At 40.4% G+C, this 21440-nt stretch overlaps 1 protein-coding gene across 1 annotated transcript in view; it reads left to right on the top strand.

The window, feature by feature from the left end:
* Nucleotides 1-645: 645 nt before the first annotated feature.
* The window catches only part of MDFIC (MyoD family inhibitor domain containing), a 95630-nt gene continuing 74835 nt past the window's right edge, over nucleotides 646-21440 (top strand). The window contains 4 exon segments of the mRNA XM_062195435.1: nucleotides 646-820; nucleotides 956-1225; nucleotides 1487-1575; nucleotides 1577-1694. Coding sequence (XP_062051419.1) covers nucleotides 646-820; nucleotides 956-1225; nucleotides 1487-1575; nucleotides 1577-1694 — 652 coding nt within the window.

Here is a 21440-nt window from a genome sequence, read left to right as displayed (position 1 = left end):
AGAGAATTACTGTGATTCCTTTCTTGTCCTAGAGTGTCCAAAAATGAGTTTGCACTAGCTTTCTGTAAACGAATTCTGCGTTTTCTCACAAGGAAATAAAAAGGAAATATCTGAATACCTGACTAAAGAATTTTTTTATCAGCAAACTACTTTACTTTCTGGGCTCTCAGGATTAAGCTGCAATCAGAACGTCTCATTTACACGCTGAGAGTTGATCAGTTTTTCACTTCCAACCACAACTTTATCTCCCCACAGAGGGCCTTGGTCCAGCGAGGCAGGCAGCCCGCCACAGGCCAGACTGGGAGAGGCGCCAGAACCTTCATCCCCAAGGGTGTCAACCCTGCCTGTCTGGATCTCTCCAGAGGATTGGATTCCGCAACTGCAACTGGTTTTACCTGATCAGGGACCTACCTGTTGGGCGAAAATAGACCAAGAAGAGAAAAACAGAGATAAAACACTCCACCTGCATTGTGTGTGTGTGTGTGTGTGTCGGGGGTGGCAGGGGGCTGAGGTCAAGGTTTCAAATGCACACTCTATTCCACCATGAAAGTTACATGTAGTTTCTTTTCCTTTGTCCTTGTCCATCTGAAAGGTTCCCACTTCCCTTCAGGGCACCCCCAGAGCTTCCAGCTGTCTGGGGTCAGGATGAGAATGGAGTCGGGATGCAGCGAGTTTCTGGGCAGGGCTAGGGTTCGGGGTGGTCCGTCTGGGCAGCCTGAGACCAGCCCGGCCCACTCCCTCTGGTTCCCGAGCCCGGGTGGGGAGCCCGCGAGCGCTGGGTCCGCCTTTGGCCTCCTGACCCACACAGCGCGAGGCGCGGGCTAGCGCAGCAGCCAGCCTCGTGGCCGCCCGCCAAGGGTTCGAGGCCTCGGCGACCCGGACGCGATGACCAGAAGCCACACAGGAACAAGTGTTCCGGGGCCGCAGACGTGCAGCGGCGGGCACTGAGGCACAGGAGGAAGAGTCCTCCTCGGAGGGGACCGGTCCGGAGCGAGCTGGCTGGCAAGAGGGGGCGGGGTGCGCGCAGTCGGGGCCGCCGCGGCCGCCGTGGCCGCCACCGCGACGTCTGGGCAGAGCCGCGGCGAGGCGGGGAGGGACGCGCAGGGGCGGCTGCCGCAGCCGGCAGGCCACGGGGCGCGATGCGGCCGCGCTAACTTTGCCGGACGGAAGAGGAGGAGGAAGGGGGCTTTGAGCGACCGGGGCGTGGGGGCGGGGGGATGCTGAGGTAGGTGGTGGCCCCGGGCCGGGAGGAGAAGGGGTTCGGGTCCCGTCCCCGGGCTTCCTCGGCCCTGTCCCCCTTCTGCGAGCGCCCCGGGGGCGCGCCGCTGTCAACTTGCTCTGTCACAGTTTTCCTCGCCGCGTTCAAATCAAAACTTCCCCGGGGTGGAGTTTGAGGGAGGGCCGCGCAGGGGGAGGGAAGTCCCGCAGGGGTGGCGTGCTCTTCTCTGAAAACAGGGCTTTTTTTTTTTTTTTTCTTTTCCGCCAGAAGCAGTCAGGTCCTTGCGCCCGACACGTCCCGAGCCTTCCCCGGTGCGCCCCGCGGGGCGGCGAGCTAGGCAGCGGCGGCGGCGGCGGCGGCGCGGGCTCGGCGCAGCGGCCCATGTCCGGCGCGGGCGAAGCTCTGGCTCCCGGGCCCGCGGGGCCGCAGCGCTCGGCCGAGGCGGGCGGCGGCCGGCAGAGCTCCCCGGCCCACGGTGAGTGAGCGTGCGCTGGAGAGGGGCAAGCGCCTGTGTCGTTGCTGCGCTCGGAAAGTTTGCTCGCGCGGGTACAGTGGGAGGGGGTGGCTCGTGCGCCGCGAGGCCCGCTTCCCACCGTGTGGTTGTGAACTTTTGCACAGTTCGCGTTCCTCCAGCAAGTTCGTCAGGATTCCTGCCCTAGATCAACAACCGGATAGGAGGGCGGATCGGCTGGTCCCTCCACTCCTCTTCCTTGGGTGGCGGAGGAGCAGGGTGACAGGCTTGCTTTTGAGTTAAGCGTATGCATTTCTGGGCCTGTGGCTCAACAGTGTGGGTCCTGAAGCCCTACTACTCCAGGCCTCTCTGGTTCTCGTGTCCTGGAATCCAGGACCCCCGCTGCTCTCTCAGCAAACATGCAGGCTCCCTTTCAGCTTTCTTTTCCTCCTGGGCTGCTCTGCACCCTGGCTGGTGATCTGGAGTTCTGTGACTTGGGAATGGCTCATGCATATGTTTTTAGTAACTTTTGTTTTGAAACAAACGTGCTTTAAAAGATGCTTTTCAAGAATGAATTAGCTCCCGTGTGTTCTTACAAAGTGTAAATATGTACAGCCTATAAAAAATATACTGCTGTTTCTGGGAATCTCATAACAAGTTTATATACAAATCAGACCCGTATCTTTTCTGTTTTAGGTAGTGTTCTCCAGGGTTTCATTGATGATAGAGAGCAAATGTCTTAGACTTCTCTCACCTTTTCTTCTAAGGACAATTCTGATTTAAAGCATTCTGACACTGGAAGGAACTAAGTACTCTATCAGGGATCAAAACTTCTTGATTTCAAGCAAATCTGGAAGCACCCTGCTTCCCTCTCCCTTAGCCCCGGAGAATGATAATGTAATGAGTTTGAGTTTTTGTGGTTTTTTTTTGTTTGTTTGTTTGTTTTTGTTTAACAGCCAAAAGTGGAAAAGAAGATGTTAATGTTCACGCCACACAGTAGGTAAAAGCAGAAACCATCCATGGTTAAATTAGAATGTTCTGGTATCCGGGGCTGTTAGATTGAATTACGTTTATCATTTTGCATGGACAGAGTGACTCATTTTTTCTAAACAGAGAAAATTAAAAACGATGAGCTGCAGAAAAATCAGGGAACTAGGATGATAAACATATGTTTTCCCAGAAGCAGCTTGTGTTCTCCACATTGTATTGTCAACACAATCATTTTCCTGTCATTAGACATGCCCTCAGTAGTCATATCGACTCATTGATGGGCTGTTTACGCTCACATTTGAGCTATTAATCACTACTGTTAAACAAAGCATATGTCAAAAACCAACATCAACCATCCAAGAAAAACAGTTTGACTTGGAAATGGTTAGTACCTACAATGTCCAGTGTTAGTAGAATGCATTTTTAAAATCAGCTGGAAAAGCCTGCAGTGGTTCTTATTGCACCTGTACTATAGGAAAGCTGTGTGATGTCACATGATCTGACTTTATGAGGCAGGTTGCCCAGGATGGTCTAAAGTAGAATGCTTGCTGCATACAGCACATACAGTTTCAGTGTAGGAACACTTGGATTATATTTTACCTAAAATAGCCATCACTTCAGTGACATATGTTGCTTTCTTATTAGTTTAACTTTGGCACAAAAAGTTATTTAAATAGGGATTCACTTAATTATAAATGTAATATGGAGTTGGTTCTTTAAAAAGAAAATTCTCAGTGTCTTGTTAAAAGTATTGTATTTCAGACAGGTAGATTTCATAAGGCATATTAAAGAAAAAAATTTGGAGTGAGTGAATAGGCAAATTCAGTCTTTAGGTTGGTTTCATTGGTAAAGACATCTGTGAAGAAGGCTTGTCTAAAAGCCACTGTTCTCCTAAGCCCTCACTCAAGGTCCTTAACCCACTTCCTTCTGTCCTTGGATTCTTCCTCATTCTTTTCAAGTAATAGGTTAGCAGTTCTCTTGTAGAATGTGGCTGCTTAGTTAATTGAAACTTAATTTTAAAATCCTGAGTGTTTTGTGAAAGTTAACAGAAAACACAATTTCATGAAGATCGTGTCTTTACTGTAAAGTTATACATTTATATGCACAATATGTAGGTACAGACATGCATGTGTAACCTGTGGGTAACATTACTATTTGGTAATGAGTTATCCATGCTGTTAACCAAAGGCATGGAACCTTGGAATTGGAAGTACTTTTAGTGATTCTCTAGTCTGAACTTCTCATCAAATAAAGGACTCCAGCCTAGGTTGGTTTAAACCTACACAGTGTCATCCATTGCACTCAACAGTATTAAGAGTAAGGAAGGCTTTCCTTGTTGAGAACATAGCTCTGCTTTCTTGAAACTTCTATTTTTTTGTTGTGATTCTGCAAGTTTTACTACTGCTTTGAAAGCATTAAACAGCATAAAGAATCTTTTATGTGTATTTTAAAAATTGTTCCAGAGTAGGGATATAAGCTCACATACTCCTAACTGTGAGAGGGAACCAAGATAGGTGTCAGACACTAGGGATTTCAGGAGCCTGAAGAGCACATGGCCAGGAGGGCAAGGCCCAGTTGTAACTAATTGTTGCCATGTGGCTTAATACCTTCCAGTATTTCAACAGATCCTGGAAATATGGATCTTTGTGTCTTACTTCCCCACTTTTTAAAGTTGGCAATTAAATACAACTTCTGTCCAGGCCACACAAAACAACCACACCTGCAGGCTAGATGTGGTCTCTGAGCAGCTGATTTGTGACCTCTGTTATTAAAATAGAAAGTAAATGTGATTTTAAAGTTATTTCCCTCTCTGACTGCCTTCTGAAATATTGATTTATGTTCTTATGCAGAGTACCTGTATGAAGGTCTTCATAGGTAAAAAACAACTTCGGTCATGCCTATTTTTGTTTTAAGACTGAATACTTTAGAGGGCAGGCATTTGACACAGTGATTTCAGATACTGCTTTGGGATACCTGCATCCCATATTGGAGTCCCTGGGTACAAGTCGTGCACCTACACCTGATCCCTGATGCACACCTTGGAAGGCATCAGGTGACAGCTCAAGTAGTTAAATCCTTCCACCCATGTGTGAGACCTGGATTTGAGTTCCTGGCTCTTGGCTTTGACTTGGGCCATCCTTGGCTTCTGGGGCATTTGGGTGTAAACCAGTGGATGAGAAATATTTTTCTATCCATCTGTCTCTTTCTCTCTATGTTTCAAGTACATAAAATAAATAACTCAAGATAAAACGTGAGAATGGGCCTTGTGTATGTGGTTCCTCCAACTGTCAGTCTTTTCTGAGTAAGCATTTTAGAATTCATTATTTATCAAGCAACATTGAAAATGTTGGTATCTGGTGTGATAGTTGTTAGATTCCATGTAATTGAAAGAACCTTTTAATTATTTCATTCATAAGTTTGTGACTTGTACCCAGAGAGATCTTTAGGAATGATTTAGCCTAATCTGACCATTTTTTAGATGAGGAAAAAGATGTTCAAGGAATTTAAGTGACTTACCCAAGGTCCTGCACATAGTCAGTAGCAAGAAATCAGGGTAGAAGCACAAATTGTAAAATATATTATATGTCATTGTGATAAATGTGGTTGAAATAGAAAATCAATACAACTTTTTTGTAGGGTCAGGTGCATTGAAGTTAATAGGCTTTGGATATTGTGAATCACTTGAGCCTGTTTCCGTCTTTGTAGCATGCTCCATCCCCCACTCCAGTGCCTTTGCCAAGACATAGGCTGTTGGACTCTGAGTGCTGCAATACACTTTAATGTGATAATGTGTGATTTAATGCACTCTTCTCTCTTGGGAGAGTCCTCTGAGACTATTAGGCGGACTTTTCATAGCAGGATGCAAAATGCCAGTGAAGTTAATTAAAAAATAATCTAAAATAGAAGCTAGGGAGAGAATCTTCAAGTTGAAATTACATAAGAAGAGCTTTGACTTAGAGGCTTAGCTAAGTTGTCAGGAGTTTGTAATGGCTAATCAGATTTCCTTTTCGGGAAGCCTGTTTATTTCAATTTATTTAATGCATGCTTATATATATCGGCTTTCTACTTTTTTTTTTATCATATTGTTATTATTGTTTTAAAGATAGCATTTCTCAAAATGTGTCATCTTTGGACAGCTTCTGTCCCTGGTTCTCACTGGGGACAGTTTTGCCCTCTGCGAGGCTTTGGACAATACCTAGAAAAGAGCTTGTTCCTAACAAGGGCTGGGGCGTGTGCTTCCTGTGGGCATTGAATGAGTAGAGGCCAGTGTACTGGGATTGGGTCCATAGGATTCATATTCTTGAGCTCCAGAAACCTTGCTGTCCAGATCTCTTTAGAATCCCTGGGAATAAGAACCCAAGGTCTTATTTTTAAATAGCTCCAAGTGCTCCTTAGCTTGAGTTGAGGATCACTATTCTGGAGGCTTTTATCTGGAAAAAGACATAATATATTTCAGGCTTTATATTATAAACAGTCTTTTCTTTCTGAAGCCAGAGAACGGTTTCACAAAGCTCTAAAAACGTCCCTTTTGTAAGTTCCAAAATTAAAGTCGTATCACTAGATAAACTCACTACTGATGTGCTCCAACATTTTTTTTAACACATACCCCAGTTCATCCTCAGAATAGTCCTGAATATTCATCTCCAAAAATTTTCTTTTAAAAATGTATGTACTACAATCAAATATATTTCAAACATCATAAAAATACAAGTAAAAATTAAAAGATAGTTAGCAAAAATTTGAACACTTACTTTCACCACCTCAGTAGACATTCTTGCTGATGCTCCCCTGCACTTCTCTTTGGAGACCCTCACATATGACAAAACATGGAAAGGACTCCTCCATTTTCACATGAGTTGTGTTCATATGTAAGCTGGACCTTTGAAAACATGGATTATGCTCTCTTATAGAAACAGAGTGATAAATTATGTTTGGTTTTATAATAAATCTCAAAAGATGTTGGAATTAAATTTTTTGGAATTTTTGTTTATGATGATAAATCACAGAGAACATACTGTTATAATACTGGCAATCACATATACATTAAGTGAGAGTAAAACTACACTTAAACTGCTTTAAAATGCTTTTTGAATGCAGCTGCTAGAGTAGGGACAGATTTAATTAGAAAATATAGGGAGACTTGTCTGGATTTAAAAGAGGATTTGGAGACGTTTTCAGAACTTATACTTCTAATTCTTTTTTATGTCCAAAGAAGCTAATAATGTTCATTTTATAAGTTTAGCTGTAGAAGTTAATGGCTTACCAGTTGAGCATATTCATTTTCTTTTTGCTAAGCAAAAGAATCAAATGAATAACTGCTTTAACTGAGTGGGCAGCTGGAAGGGGGTGGGAGGGAGGGAAAAAACAAAACTAACTAATATAGGAGGGAGGGAGGAGGGAAGGAAGTAGTTAAAGAAAATGTGTCTAGAAATTTAAGGAAGTGTTTGGACAAGTTGAATGGAGAAATGTAGAGAAAAAAATGTTCATGGTGTGAGCTGAGAATATGGCTGGTATTTTTTTTAAAAAAATACTTATTTTATTTATTTTATAAGTGGAGTTACAGAGAGAAGGGAGAGACAGAGACAGAGAGATCTTCCCTCTGTTGGTTCATGCACCGAATGGACACAATGGCCAGGACTGGGCCAGGCTAAGGCTAGGAGACTGGAACTTTGTCCAGTCCACATGAGTGGACTGTAATTATGCTAACTTTTGAATGGAAAAGTAAAAATAAAATTGTTTAAAAATATACTGTTTATAAATAAAGGAGGTGCGAATTAAATGAGTGGCAGGGGCCTGGGTACTTGGGTCATCTTCTGCTCCTTTTCCAGGTATATTAGCAGGGAGCTGGGTCAGAAGTGGAGCAGCTGGGACATGATCTGGCACCCATGTGGAATGATGGCATTGCAGGTCGTGGCTGTACCCACTATGCCACAATGCTGGCCTATGGGTGGCATATTTAAGGAAATAGTTACCATGGTAGGGGCACAAACATACATGAGGAAAAGCATCTATGTCTAGGGGATTGGGTGAACCTCGAGCAGAAGTTCTGGTTTGCATTGGACCAAGAAGCATGGTCATAGGGCAGTAGAAAACAACGCTTGGAGCCGGTGACTGCAGAATGCTGTCTCCTTTACTAAGGATCATGTAAAAATTGTATGAAGGGGCAGAGAATGAGGTACAGTTGTAGACAGGCTGAAGTCAGTTTTAGGAGGGTCCTGATTCTCCAGCTGAGCAGCTTGTACATCTTTTCTGTGGACAAAAGATGGACCATCGAATGTTCTTAAGAAGAACAATGACAGGATCCCATTGCACCTTTTAGGAGAATAAATCTAGTGGAAGTTTAAAGGATGATTTTGGAGGGAGGGCCAAGAATGGAGGTAGCTCACCATAGCCTGACAAAACATTAGATGACCCAGGAAGACCTCTGCCAGTGGGAATGGAAATTAGGAAATGCGTGTAAAAACAATGACAAAACTAGGGTAGAGCTGTGTCTTGGCTGAGAAAGTCCCTTGAGGACATTGATTTTTGCTTATTCATCTTCAGATCTCCTCAAAGTGCAGCGTTCACCTTTTGATGAATAGATATGGTTGGATAAAATATTTCATGGGAGATAATGGAAAGGCAGAAATTGGAAGTTATCCATGGGTTTGCCTTGATGCCAGAGTGGAAACACTGAAGTAGCTTTAGTCTTCTTTATGAAGTTGATTCAAGGGAATTTAGCCACGGTCATGGTAGCAAATGGGCAGCTGGAAAGGGGAATATGTGACCAAAAGAGTGATGAGGGTCAGGCTCAAAGTCTAAGATTTCTCTACCAGTTGGTGCTGGTGCTGTGACCTCTTAGGTTAAGCAAAGTCTTGTGGTGCTGGCATCTCATAAATGACTCATATATGACAGCATCTCATGCTGGCATCTCATATATGAGTCCCAGGTGTCCTTGTTCCAGTGCAGCTCCCTGCTCATGTGCCTGGGAAAGCAACAAAAGATGGCCCAAGTGCTTGGGCCCCTGCTGTCCATGTGGGAAATCTGGATACTGGTCCTGTCTTCTGGCTTTGGTCTGGTCCAGGTCCTGGTTGTTAGGGCCATTTGAGGAGTGAACTAGTGTATTGAAGGTTTTCCTCTGCCTCACTCTCTGTCTTTGTTTTGGTCTTTCAAATAAACACATGAATAAATAAATCTAAAAAAGAAAAATAATTCACCAACAGGAAGCTGATGGATAGGCCTAAGAGTAAAAGAGCAGTCTGAAGACTAAATTTTGCGGAATGGCCTCACTTTATGGGAGGAATGGGAAAAGGATGCACAAACACACAAAAATATCAAAACAAGTTCATGATGATCACTCACAGAAGCATTGGATGCTTGGTGGTTACAGAAGGTAAGATAAGCTGTGGTTTGTTAAAGAACAAACCAGGTGTATGCTTCTCTTGGATGGGTGGATTGAGCATGCTCACTGCATATTGATGGGAAGACAGGGGATAGAGACTGAAGATGGCATGGAGCAGAGTGAATTGGTGATATGGTGGGTTTTGTAATTGAACCAGTACGGTCTGGAAAGAATGGGATAGAGTCCAGTCTTAGAGAAGTAGTGTTTTCCTGTAAGGTGAGGGTAGGCAAAAGAATGAGTGACCATCTAGAGAAAACTTGATATGAAAAAGAGAACATGGAGGGCTTAGATTTTCTTATTAAAGCAGATGGTAACATTTGATGAGAGCAAGGAGCTTTGGATGAGTCAAGAAATTTGAGACGTGTGGAAAAGATTTGGAAGAATGAAGAATTCACCAGCAAGTGAATCTGGGGAAAACAAAAGGGCTGCTCTGTAACAGCATGGGCTTAACCAAGAATGAATGGCATGAATTCTCCTGGACCTGGATCAGCATGGTTGGTTGCTTTTCTCAGCAAGAAGCATGTGGGAGCTTGAGAATAGCTTGGGAATAGAAACAGACAGAATGGATTTTGGAATTGCCATGGGTGGGGGTTGGCTGGGTGGAAGCCCTGCAAGGACAAGGGGCTTGCATCACAGTGTGTGAGGGAAGAGTGTGTTTTGTACTAACTGCTCTTGCAGTCCAGGCTGGAGAGGGGAGCCAGAGAGACTAGAAATGGAATTGGCAGGCTAACATTCCTGGCAATCAAAGTCTGTGCTTGCTTGCTTTGTTTGGTCAGTCCATGTTTAGGGATTTAATATACATGATGGAGTGACCTTTCAGGGGCTAGGAGGGAAGCTGTGGAATTTTGGGGTGTGTAAAGGCTTTTCCTGTTTCTTTGAACCTTATTTCCTGGATTTTGTGGAGGTTGTTTCATGGAAAGAATTCTTAATAACCGTGTAATTATTTTAATAGTATTGTAGTTTATAATAATAAAAGACTTTGGGAAAATAAGGAAACATAAATCTACACAATCTAAAGTTAGGCCATTTGCAAATGGAAAATTATTTAGAACAACAAACACAAGAGAGAAAAAATTCAGTCAAATTATGTTTCTGAAACTAAATATTCTCCTGTATAAAGACAGGGGACTTCTAAGTTTCTGTTTAAGTCTTTATTCAGTTTTTATTAAGAAAATGATTTGGGCCTGGCTAGTTTCTAGATTATTGATTCTTTAACATTGGTGATTTATGACCAAAGATGCTACAACTCCTCTGTTCTAATTAGAGCTGTGTGTAGGCACCAGCATTTTGGATGTTTTTCTCTCTTTCTCTCTCTTCTGTCCTATCCCCATACATTTTTTTGTCTCTCTCTCTTGCAAGTAATACTTCATTGAAGTTACTTTTAATATCTCCTTTTTTTACGTTCATGTCTTAAAGGGGGAAAACCTTTTAACCCTAAGTTTTTGAAATTGAGTTGTATTTTTATATTCTACTTCTAAACACTTAGGGTTTACTAAGTAGGAACTGTGAAAATAGTTATTTTAATATGAATTTAATTTTGCTTGTGGTTTCCACTCGCAGTCCACTTCTGTTTTCAGATTCACACCCATGTGATCTGAAGCAAGATGATTCATATACATGTGCTTTTCTGCCAGATTTTTTTAGCAGCCTCAGGAATAAAATCTGAAATTAATTTTTATGCCTGCCCATTTACCACATATAACTTAGTATTGAGTCATTTAAAGGGGAAAATCCTGTGTACACTTATGTTTTTAGTGCCTACTCTGTACAAGGTCCTGTGAAGACTGAGAATGTATAATACACAGTTTTGCTCACAAGCAATATGTAAACTAGATGAGAGAGGATGAGATATAAATGTGCATCAAAAGAAATTGAAACTCCTTCCTTAAATATCAGTTCCAGAGTACAGAAAGAACCATGTGACAGAGCAATAGATAGGCCAGGTACCAACTGACTGCTGTGGTTCTGGCTCTAGGTAAAGGTGAATGTAGAAGTTCAGGCAGAGTCTCAGGATGGCAGTAGGATTCAGTTTTGTTTGGATAAGGCTGCTGATGACCCCAGTCAAAAACTACATGGATTGTGGTGTTTTTGGTTTGAATTGTGTCGAGTTGAGCACTAAGAAATAAGGCAACTTGTGGTCAAGCAGTTGACAGGCACTCTGAGGCTAGGTGGCAGAGTACAAAGACACTGGCTTCCTCTCCATCCTTTCTCTACTCCAGGGCATCTTTTTTCTGCTCTTTTTCATGGTGGAATAGCCCTGATTTTTTGAGTCTCTGCGTGTAAACCCATTCTGTTCTTATTTCTTTCATCACCCAAGCAACACACAGGATTGTTAGTTTTTCTGTAGGGTTTTACTGTTTGGTTTTTTTTTTTTTTTTTTAATAACATACAAGATGAAATTATTGAGCATGGAAAAGGTGTAGGATTTACAAGTTAAATTTGGGTACTATGTTAAATAACAATGTCAGTTTTTCCTCAATATACAAAATTAGTGTAGTTCTTATTTGAACTAAGATGCAACAAATCCAATCTTTGTGTTTTTGGTTAGAGAGAAAACACATTGAGGCACTATAGTGGGCATTGGAAACTACAGATTTTGAGAGCAATTGGGGAATTATAACTGTACGATCTGGTAATTGGTTATGTTAGGACAGAGGAAATAAGGAAAAAAGTCATGAGTAAAAAATGATCCTGTGACTACCATTGACCAAGGTACAGACCACAGTTAGAGAAATAGCAGGGAGAGAAGTGATGAATTGTCAGTCATGTTGAATTTGCATTGCTAAAGATATTTCTGTGTACAGTTGAAACTTCAAACATGTAGTTCAGGACAGGGATCAGGGCTAGGATAATGTCTCCAAAAGTTATTCTTCTGGACGTGACTAAAAGTGTAGAAGTCAATGATATTGCAAAGATGGGAGAACTTAAAGGAGAAACAGAAGAGTGAAGTGTCCCAGAGCAAGGGAGGAGCAGGCCCAGAAAACAGAGGCTGGGCTAATGAATTATATGAGATACTCCTGGTTTGGGTCTTATGAGAATTCACAGAGAGGACACACTTCCTGACTTCAAATCCATATCCATCATTCTGAAGTCCAAGAAATCAATTTCAATATACTTCTAATTCATTTATCATTATCTTATTTGTGCCTTCACCACTGTTTGAAATGATCTTCTCTTATTTACTTCAAGATCAGACTTGAATCATAACTTTAAAATGCCTTCACAGATTAAGCAACCCCCTTTGGTTCACTTTTGATCTCCAATGGCATTCATTCTTGTAATGGTGCCAAATAAGGGTTCATTGCCTAACCAGAGAGCTGAGAAAGAAAGTATTCTTGATAAAAGGATTCTGAGGGTTCATACCTGCTAAACTTATTTGGTGACATATTAAGCCTTTTTACTGTCATGTACATTTAAAATATGCTATCCCAAAAGCTAAAAAAAAGGAAAGAAAGAAATGGAGAAGGAAGGAGCATGAGAAGAGGAGAAAGAGGTGAGGGAAGGAAGAAGGTAATATGTTCTCACAGTTGTATCTGTAAATCACACTGAATCTGTTAACAACTAACTAAAAATTAAAATAAAAAACTTATAAGACTGATCTGCTGAAAGATAGAAAATGGATTGTGTATCATTTTTAAAAGGGGGTGATGGTAGAGTCCTTAATTATGTTTTATAATAGGATTAATGGGCTGCTAATTCAGTAAATTGCTATAGATATGGTACATTTGGATTTGAGCAACCAAACTCTTCCATGATACTTAGCTTTCCAGGTAAGATTAAAAAATTGTTATGCCTGTAAGAGTGGATAGACTGTGAAACCTCAGAAAAATCATTGAACGAACTAAGGCTATTATTAGTAGTACAGAAGATATGGATAAAAAAACATGAACTGTTTTCTAATATGCAACTGTCACACGGAGTAAAGATTATTTTTTACTTGTTTATTTTGATTTTGGAAAGACCAAACTATGAAGAATTGATGGAAATGACAGGAAAGTAGATTTTTAGCCATATGTGAGGAAAATGTTGAATAATTAAAGCAGTTCCAGATTGGGGTAAGATATTTTATTTTTTAAAAACTTATTTAAGGTATACAAATTTCATACATTTCATATATATACAGATTCAGGAACATAGTGATTCTTCCTACCCATGTTTGGACGCTTCTTCCTCCTCCCTCTCCTATTCCCGCTCTTAATTTTTTTTAAAGATCTATTTATTCATTTGAGTGTCACAGTTAAAGAGAAGCAACGCAGGGGGAGAGGCAGAAGCAGGGGGAGAGGCAGAGGCAGAGAAAGAGAGAGATTTTCCATCCTTTGGTTCACTCCCCAGATGGCCAAAATGGCCGGAGCTGGGCCAGTCTGAAGCCAGGAGCCAGGAGCTTCCTCGGGTCTCCCACTTGGGTACAGAGGCCCAAACAATTGGGTCATCCTCTGCTACTTTTCCAGGTGCGTTAACAGGGAGTTGAAAGTTTTCACTTGAATTTATGTTATCAGGTTGTCAGTGGGACCTCTGGGAGCCTAACTCCAAATTTCTTGAATCTATGACTGTTTTGTGTTAGTGTGAGTATATTGGTTGAAGAAACAGAATGAACGTGTGTTTGAGGAGGTAAGAGCTCACTGTGACTCAGGGTCAGTCATCCTGAAAATCTGTTCTGGGAGTAAGAAACCACAGGTTTAGAAGTAAACAATGGAGCTGGCACTGTGACGTAGCAGGTAAAGCCGCTGCCTGCAGTGCCGGCATCCCATATAGGCACCGGTTCGAGTCCTGGCTGCTCCACTTCCGATCCAGCTCTCTGGTATGGCCTAGGAAAGCAATGGAAGGTGGCCCAAGTCCTTGAGACCCTACACCTGTGTGGGAGACCCAGAGGAAGCTCCTGGCTCCTGGCCTTGGATTGGCATAGCTCCGAATGTTGCAGGCATTTGGGGAGTGAACCATTTGATGGAAGACCTCTCTCACTGTTTCTCTCTCTCTCTTTTTGCCTCTCTGTAAATCTGCCTTTCAAATCCATAAATAAATCTTAAAAAAAAAGTAAAAGGTGCAAATTATGATGACTGAAATAATGTGTACTGGTTCCCTCATCAGGCTGCTGTAACCTTCCCACCTTTGCTTTTACAGTAGTTCAGAATTCCTGTCTTCTCTCCCTGTTTATTTAGAGCCTTTACTTATATTGATGCATTTTTTTTTAAAAAATCTATTTATTTATTTTGAAAGTCAGAGTTAGAGAGAGAGAGAGAGAGAGAGAGATCTTCCATCCACTGGCTCACCCCAAGCTGGCTGCAACAGCTAGGAAGCCAGGAACCAGGAGTCTAGAGCTTTATTCTGGTCTCCCAAGTGGGTGACAGGGCCCAAACACCTGGGCCATCTTCTGCTACTTTTCCCAGGCCATTAGCAAGGAGCTGGATTGGAAGTGGAGCAGCTGGACAGCCATATTTGATGCTGGCATCAAAAGCAGTGTCTTTACCCACTATACCATAACCAAGTTGAGCTGTATTCAAAAAAAGTTTTTAAAAAAGATTTATTTATTTATTTTGAAAGAGTTACAGAGAGAGAGGAGAGATAAAGAGAGAGAGAGAGAGAGAGAAAGAGAGAAAGAGAGCATCCTCCATCTGTTAATTCACTCCCCCAGATGACCACAAAGGCCAGCAGTGGGCCAGACCGAAGCCAAGAGCCTGGAACTTCATCCAGATGTCCCATGTGGCTGGCAGGAGACCAAACCTTTGGGCCATCTACCACTCCTTCCTTTTGCACATTCCCATTTTGTTGCATATTTGTGTAATTTTGCAGTTTTTTTCTTTGTTTTATCTCACTGTTACTCACCCACCCCAATTCTGTAAACTGATTGATTCAGTGTATTTTTTTTTTCATTCTTATGCTCCTGAGCATACCATAAGCTTCTGTATGCATAAAAAGCCCTTTGAAAGAATGCATTTTAGACCATTTTTGTCATCTTTTTTTCCCATAATATTAGTAATCATGAATTAAGTGTTTAATTCATTCTTTAAATATATATGATGTGGCCGGCGCTGTGGCTCAATAGGCTAATCCTCCACCTGCGGCGCCAGCACACCGGGTTCTAGTCCCGGTCAGGGCGCCGGATTCTGACCTGGTTGCTTCTTTTCCAGTCCAGCTCTCTGCTGTGGCCCAGGAGTGCAGTGGAGGATGGCCCAGGTCCTTGGGCCCTGTACCCACAAGGGAGACCAGGACGAAGCACCTGGCTCCTGGCTTCGGATCAGCGCGGTGTGCTGATTTTGTACATATGCTCATTCATTTGTTAAAATGCATTATTTATCTTAACATATTTTTCAAAAAAAGAGATTTTAAACGATTTTAGGACATTAGGCAAAATAGGTTCGTTTTGCAACGTTCCTTAAAGGTCATTAGGTTTGAGGGTTGTTTTTTTGTTTTGGATCAGTGAAGAAGTAAAATTCCAGAGCCTCAAGTCTTCCTGAAACTGCCTTATCTTTGATTTTTTAAAGGTTACATTTGGGAAGCATTTGTAGAATTTTCATTTTGTTCCGAGCCTCTGGGGAAATACAGACCCAGATTTTTCACTTTTCCCAGAGATTTTTGTTTCAGATTATTTGAGATTTCATATTCCAGAATACACAAAGATTAAATGTAATTATGCTAACTTTTGAATAGAAAAGTAAAAATGAAATTGCTTAAAAAGATACTGCTTATGAATAAAGGAAGTGTGAATGTAGATCACAGAGCGGTGACAATATACATACAATGCAGATTAAACATGATCTGTCATAGATTATTATAAAATATTTAACTGAAGCAGAAGAATTCTACCATATGAAAGTCCTAAAGCCTAAGCACTAAGAGAGCTACTTAGAAGAATCTTCGCTACACTGATTACATTTTATAGGTCTTGTGAAGATTTTGAAGCACCATCGTTTATATACTCTTTCATGAAGTAAGCAAATAAAGTATGAATAACAAGTGGAAAGTGAATTTGATAACTGTGAATTTACACATACATGCCTAGTAGAATATTTGAGGTGGCTTATGAGTGTGCATTAAAAAGAAAAAGATTAAAAGAGATGAGTGGGTAATGTAGGTAGCCTAGAAAAGCCAAACCTGGAGGAAAACCAGAATGTGCAGATTTAGACTGAAGGGTCAGACTCAATTATTTGACTTTGTAAATTTGAGTTAAAAAGAAGATTTTTTATTTTCTATGAATGTGATTGTCCATAAGAAAAAAAGGATAACACAAGGCTTCTTGGAAGAGCAGTCCTTTTTCCTTGTAGTCAGTCTGGAAACGGATGTCTTGCATGGTTTTTCATAGAGGGATTGCTGAGTAGATACTGCCTTGAGCAGCCTCCTTTATGATGCGTTTATGACATGTTTTTTTTAAAAGCTGTTTATTCCAATAACAATAATAATAATAACAATAATAATAATAATAATAATGGCATGAATGAGCTGCTGTTGTACACCAGACACTATGTGTTCCAGGCATGATTTCATTTATGTCAGCATCCTCCTTATGAGGTAGTACTGTTGCCATCTCCATTTTAGACGAAAGATCTGAAAAAAAAATTGTTTACCCCGGATCCACATCATTATTGCTGGACCCGGACGCCCCGATTTCATATCATGTGTTCCTAACCAGTTGTTTAGGGCAGTGTACAATTTAGGGATAATATTTCTGTCCCAGAGAACCTAAGGTCCTCATTAGGAGGGATTCAAGTGTCTTGACCACAGAATGGCAATATTGTCCATATTTCCTGGAAGACTGTGGCATGTACAGCACTTTATATGTCATAGCGTTCAAGCACATAACTACAGTAACTTTGATAAGCTCATTTCATCCTGAAGCAATATCCTATGTTCTTTTGTACGATTATTTGTTAATAGTGTTCGGCTATTGAGTTAAGGTTTTTGCTTGATTATAAACTGAGGGAACAAATATCCTCTTCAATAGTTTGAACTTACAGAAAAGTAGCTTAGTGTTCTTACTTACAAAGGACACAGCTAGGAATAGTTATAGCTGACATGGCATGGGATTGACATTCAGGATAAATAATATGTGATGATGCTCTAAACTGACCCATAATAGACTGTCTTCCCTTGTAAGGTGCCACATTCCTTGACATTGTGGAGAAGAGCTGAGCATTGCAGAGGAGCTCTTTCCTCTGGGTGGGGCATGAAAGTAGCTGAGCCACAAGAACCTGTTTCCGGCTGAATCTCTCTAACACTCGCTCTGTTTTCTTCCCTATTATATTGTTGATGGTACTGAAGAGATAATAAATACAGATTAATGTCCTTTAAAAGCTGTAAATACTGTAATTGCAAGAATTCATTGACTTATTCATTCAACCAAAGGAAGAATTTTCATATTTTTTTTCTTTGAAAACAACCACATATCAGCTGTGTGGCTGTTGTATGGCATATATAATATTTTATATAAATTATTATTCAATTTATTTAATTTCAGTGCTCATAGATTTTTATCTTCTCTTATTTACCATTCTTTTGCTTTGTACCTGAGTTGTCTAAGTAGAACTATCAAATTTTCAAATTTGGATAATACTAACTATATAAAATATTATAGAGTTTTAAAGTTGAATAGAAGTTCTGTTTGCCTGAATCTTTTCCATTCTGATTTAGCAGTAATAATCAAGATTGAACACTGTTGCTTCTCACCATTCATAAGGTTCTGCAAAAAAAAAAAGGGGTATTGATCCAGTAAGTCATTTCTGAGTAGGACATAATTGCATTTAAGTTGATCATTTTTTCCTTTGATTCTTTTGTGTCATTCATGCTCATCACTTTCTTTGAGAATTAACTCAAATTGAAGACTTTTCTATGATTTTTTTCTGAATTCTGAACACCCTTGGATAGGAGACTTGTGTGCTATTGTTCAGCTCCAGTGCAGAGGCAGCTTTACAGGACTTCAGAGCCGGAGGTTCTCTGCAGCCATCCAGCACATCACCCTCATTTCCTGATGAAGAGGATCAGGGAAATGAGGTCCACCCAGGTCACACAGCTGCTCAAACTTAGAGCCAGAAGTGTGAACCAGGCAGCTTTCCTTACTTTCTGCTTTGTCGTTGCCTGATTTTCTCATGTGTGTGTGTGATTTGTCTCTCTGGTTAGATTTGTTATCATGGACCTACCTTTTTTCCTTAAGCAAAAATTCTTCTTCACATCTGTGTACAAAGGAGGCACCTAGAACCCTCGGGAATGAAGCCTTTAGAAGCAGGTGTCAGTGGTCTATGACTAGCCCTTGGGCAATACCATTTTTAAAGTGTCTTCAATGTCTATTTTTATATATAAAGCATATACATTTTCTCTCATCTATTATTAAACTTATTGAACTATGTATAATTAAGGTATTGTATTCTTATACTTGCCTGAAAATGGAGACAATACTACATAACATCCATAATAAGTAGATGACCAGGTCAAATTTTATTTTCTGATTACTTGAAATACTGCGACAAGGTGATGAGTAGTAAGGTCTGTATCTCAATATTTTATACATTTTTAAATGGTTTTTTAGTACAGAAGAATATGTGCCTAGAATGGTGCCCATCCAACTTGGCCATATATCATGAAGCCATCAATTTAACCATTTGAATTCAGAGTAGGACATTGAGACCTGTGCACCTTTGTTTTACAGAGCTCTATAGTTGGTTGTAACCCCTAGGCAAAGTAGGGAACCATGGATTTAGACAAATGGCCTTGTTGGGATGATGAAAGCTTCATTTTAGGAGAAAATTGCTACTTTGGGAGACACACCCATTGAATGTGCGTATAGAAATCTTGTAGAAAGATACCAACTGAATTCATACATCACTAAAATCACCTGATTGTGGACAATACCTGTCGGGCCTACATAGTAGTTGAGTTATAGCTACAAACCTTTGTAAATCCAGAATGGAATGCATGAGATCAGGAATGAGCCCTCTGCTTTTCAATTCAGAAGTGACACAGGAAGCCAGCATTGATTACAGAAATACATTGTTTAAAACTGTCATTTTGTCATCTTATTGAGTAGTGAATGACCCAATGAATTCAAAGTTGTAGTAAGGTTCATTTTTTTTACATACCGGTTGTATATGAGTTAAATCCCACTATCTTTGGTGTATTTCTTCAGTGAGGCTGCCTTATGGATATTCCATTAAACTGGGTTAACTATCAAGAGCATATTAACAAAATATGCATACATTAGAAAGTCAGAGAACAGTCAAATGGTCAAAAAATTTAGTCTATGCAAGTGGAAAATTGGCAAAAGTCAACTTAAATTTTTTCTTGGAACCTGTTCTGAGCCTTGCTTTGGGCTGGGTGCAGTGGATCCTAGCAAAAGCCAGACACTATTGAGCCAAGACATTCAGTTTTCAAAAGAGGCCAAGTTGGATAGACTGATGATTGTGATGTAATAGTAATTGCATACTACTTGTTATTTCTTGAATATAACGATGCAGAGAATGAAATTTTTTTCTCCCATTTTAACCTGAGAGATGACATTGAGGATCATCTGATTTTAGAATTTCACAGATAATGACACATTTTTTTTTTCCCAAGTATGGTAAAGCATCCTGTAGTGAAAAATTGGAGAACTTTATTTTCCTTTCAGTAGTGTGTTGCAGGGTTATAAATCCAGTGTATATGGACTACATGGCATTTCCATTTATTCAGTGGAGAGTTGAGAGGGTCTGCGTTTAGCACTTGAATATTGGACATGATTCAAATATGAGTCAAGTGTGTCTAGAGGCTTTATTCATACCTACTTTCTTTTAGTCAGCAGTGCTTCATAATGCCTTGGTTTCATGAATTAATTTTAATGGAATTAAACTTGAACAGCTCAAAATTATATAATTAATTTCATTCAGCTTCAATTAAAGTTACTAATTGAATCAAGCCTACTAGCATGACACCTGGCGGCAGTCAGCTACATTACAGTAGCAGCAAGCATGTGGGACTCTGCTGATGAGCTAGGGCACTGTTGAGTTTATATAAAAATATCTTTTTTTGATAATCTAAGAAAGGCCTTGAGTTGACTGTAGACATGTAAGATTTTTGGAGTTGTTTAAAAAAATAAAGATTTTAATGGAAACTAACACATCTCATGAAGATTACACTTTCTCTATGTTAATGCCGAGTAAATGTTAGATAAATCTAGAACACACTGGTTTAGCATGCTTTTAATTTATGTTTCCCTGCTATTTGAAATGGTCTTGCTTTCTAAAACTACTTAACATTGAAGAATTTATTTTCTTTAGCATCTTAGCGTCTGGACTTAGTTGTAAGTGGGTGTCCATCCATTTTAATGTGTTGAAATGTATCTCATGGCAGAACTTTTCAATTATTGTGAAATTCCCTTGTTACAGTAGAAATTTCTGCATGTGCAAAATTTTTCCCTTCCACTGGAAATATTAACACAGTTGACTAACAACTTCTGTTTGAATCTCTTTCCTTTATTTGCTTCCATGGTTTGACATCATCCAGCTCTTGTTACTTCTGTAACTCCTTCCTAATTGTACAGACCTTTCACCTCTTCTCATACATTCACTCTTTCAGTGAGCCCAATAATTTGAATGACCTTAGCAATCAAGATTAGGAAGAAGAGTGTTTCTAGATTAACCTTTTTTTCCCGACTTGTAAATTCAAATGTCTTATATTGAACTCATCCACTAGATTGTACAACTTTGAAATTCATGAGGATGGCCTGGGTTGTATCTCATTATGATTGTACCCCCATCACCTAACACAATACATAAACATCCAGTATGTTCAAATATATATTTTTGAAAGATTATTCTCTGAATCCCCCAGGTTTTCCCAGTCAAATCCAGACTGAGAAGTTAGTCTTCATCCCATTTTCCTTGATTATCTGTACTGATATCTAGTTTCTTACTTTTTTTATCTAGTTAATTATCTAGTTAATTAAAAATCTTATCAAATACTGTGTGGACTCTGCAGTCTCCTCTGTAGTTTCCCTTACTCTACTCTCCCTCTTAGATGTCCATACTCTAGTGATTTGCAAAAATGTAAGTGCAATGGAATCATCTGAATGCAGCCCCCAAGTGAAATAGAATCTCCCTCATTGAAATTGGGTTTTTGGTTGTGGGACTGTGGAATCGGTTTGGGTTGAAAACATCCAGGATTGAGAGCCACTGTTGTACATGAGTCTGTTAATCTGTCTCATGCACAGTTCTGATTAGGCATTTGATAAAGCTTCAGTGACTACTTTTAATTGTTTATCTTGATTTTGAATTAAGCCAAATTTTTCATCTTGGCATTCAAACACCTATCCTATATCTAATCACACGTTTACAGTCTTACCTCCTAACGTACCCCCTGCAAGTACTTCACAGTGCGGAGCTGGAACCTTTGCCCAAGTGTCTGCTTTTGGAGTTTACCCATGCTGTTCTTCCACCTTT

This window comes from Lepus europaeus, chromosome 1, assembly GCF_033115175.1.
Source record: "Lepus europaeus isolate LE1 chromosome 1, mLepTim1.pri, whole genome shotgun sequence".
In the NCBI taxonomy this organism is placed as follows: Eukaryota; Metazoa; Chordata; class Mammalia; order Lagomorpha; family Leporidae; genus Lepus; species Lepus europaeus.
Note: the sequence above shows the minus strand (reverse complement) of the source record. Positions and strands in the feature narration are given on the sequence as shown.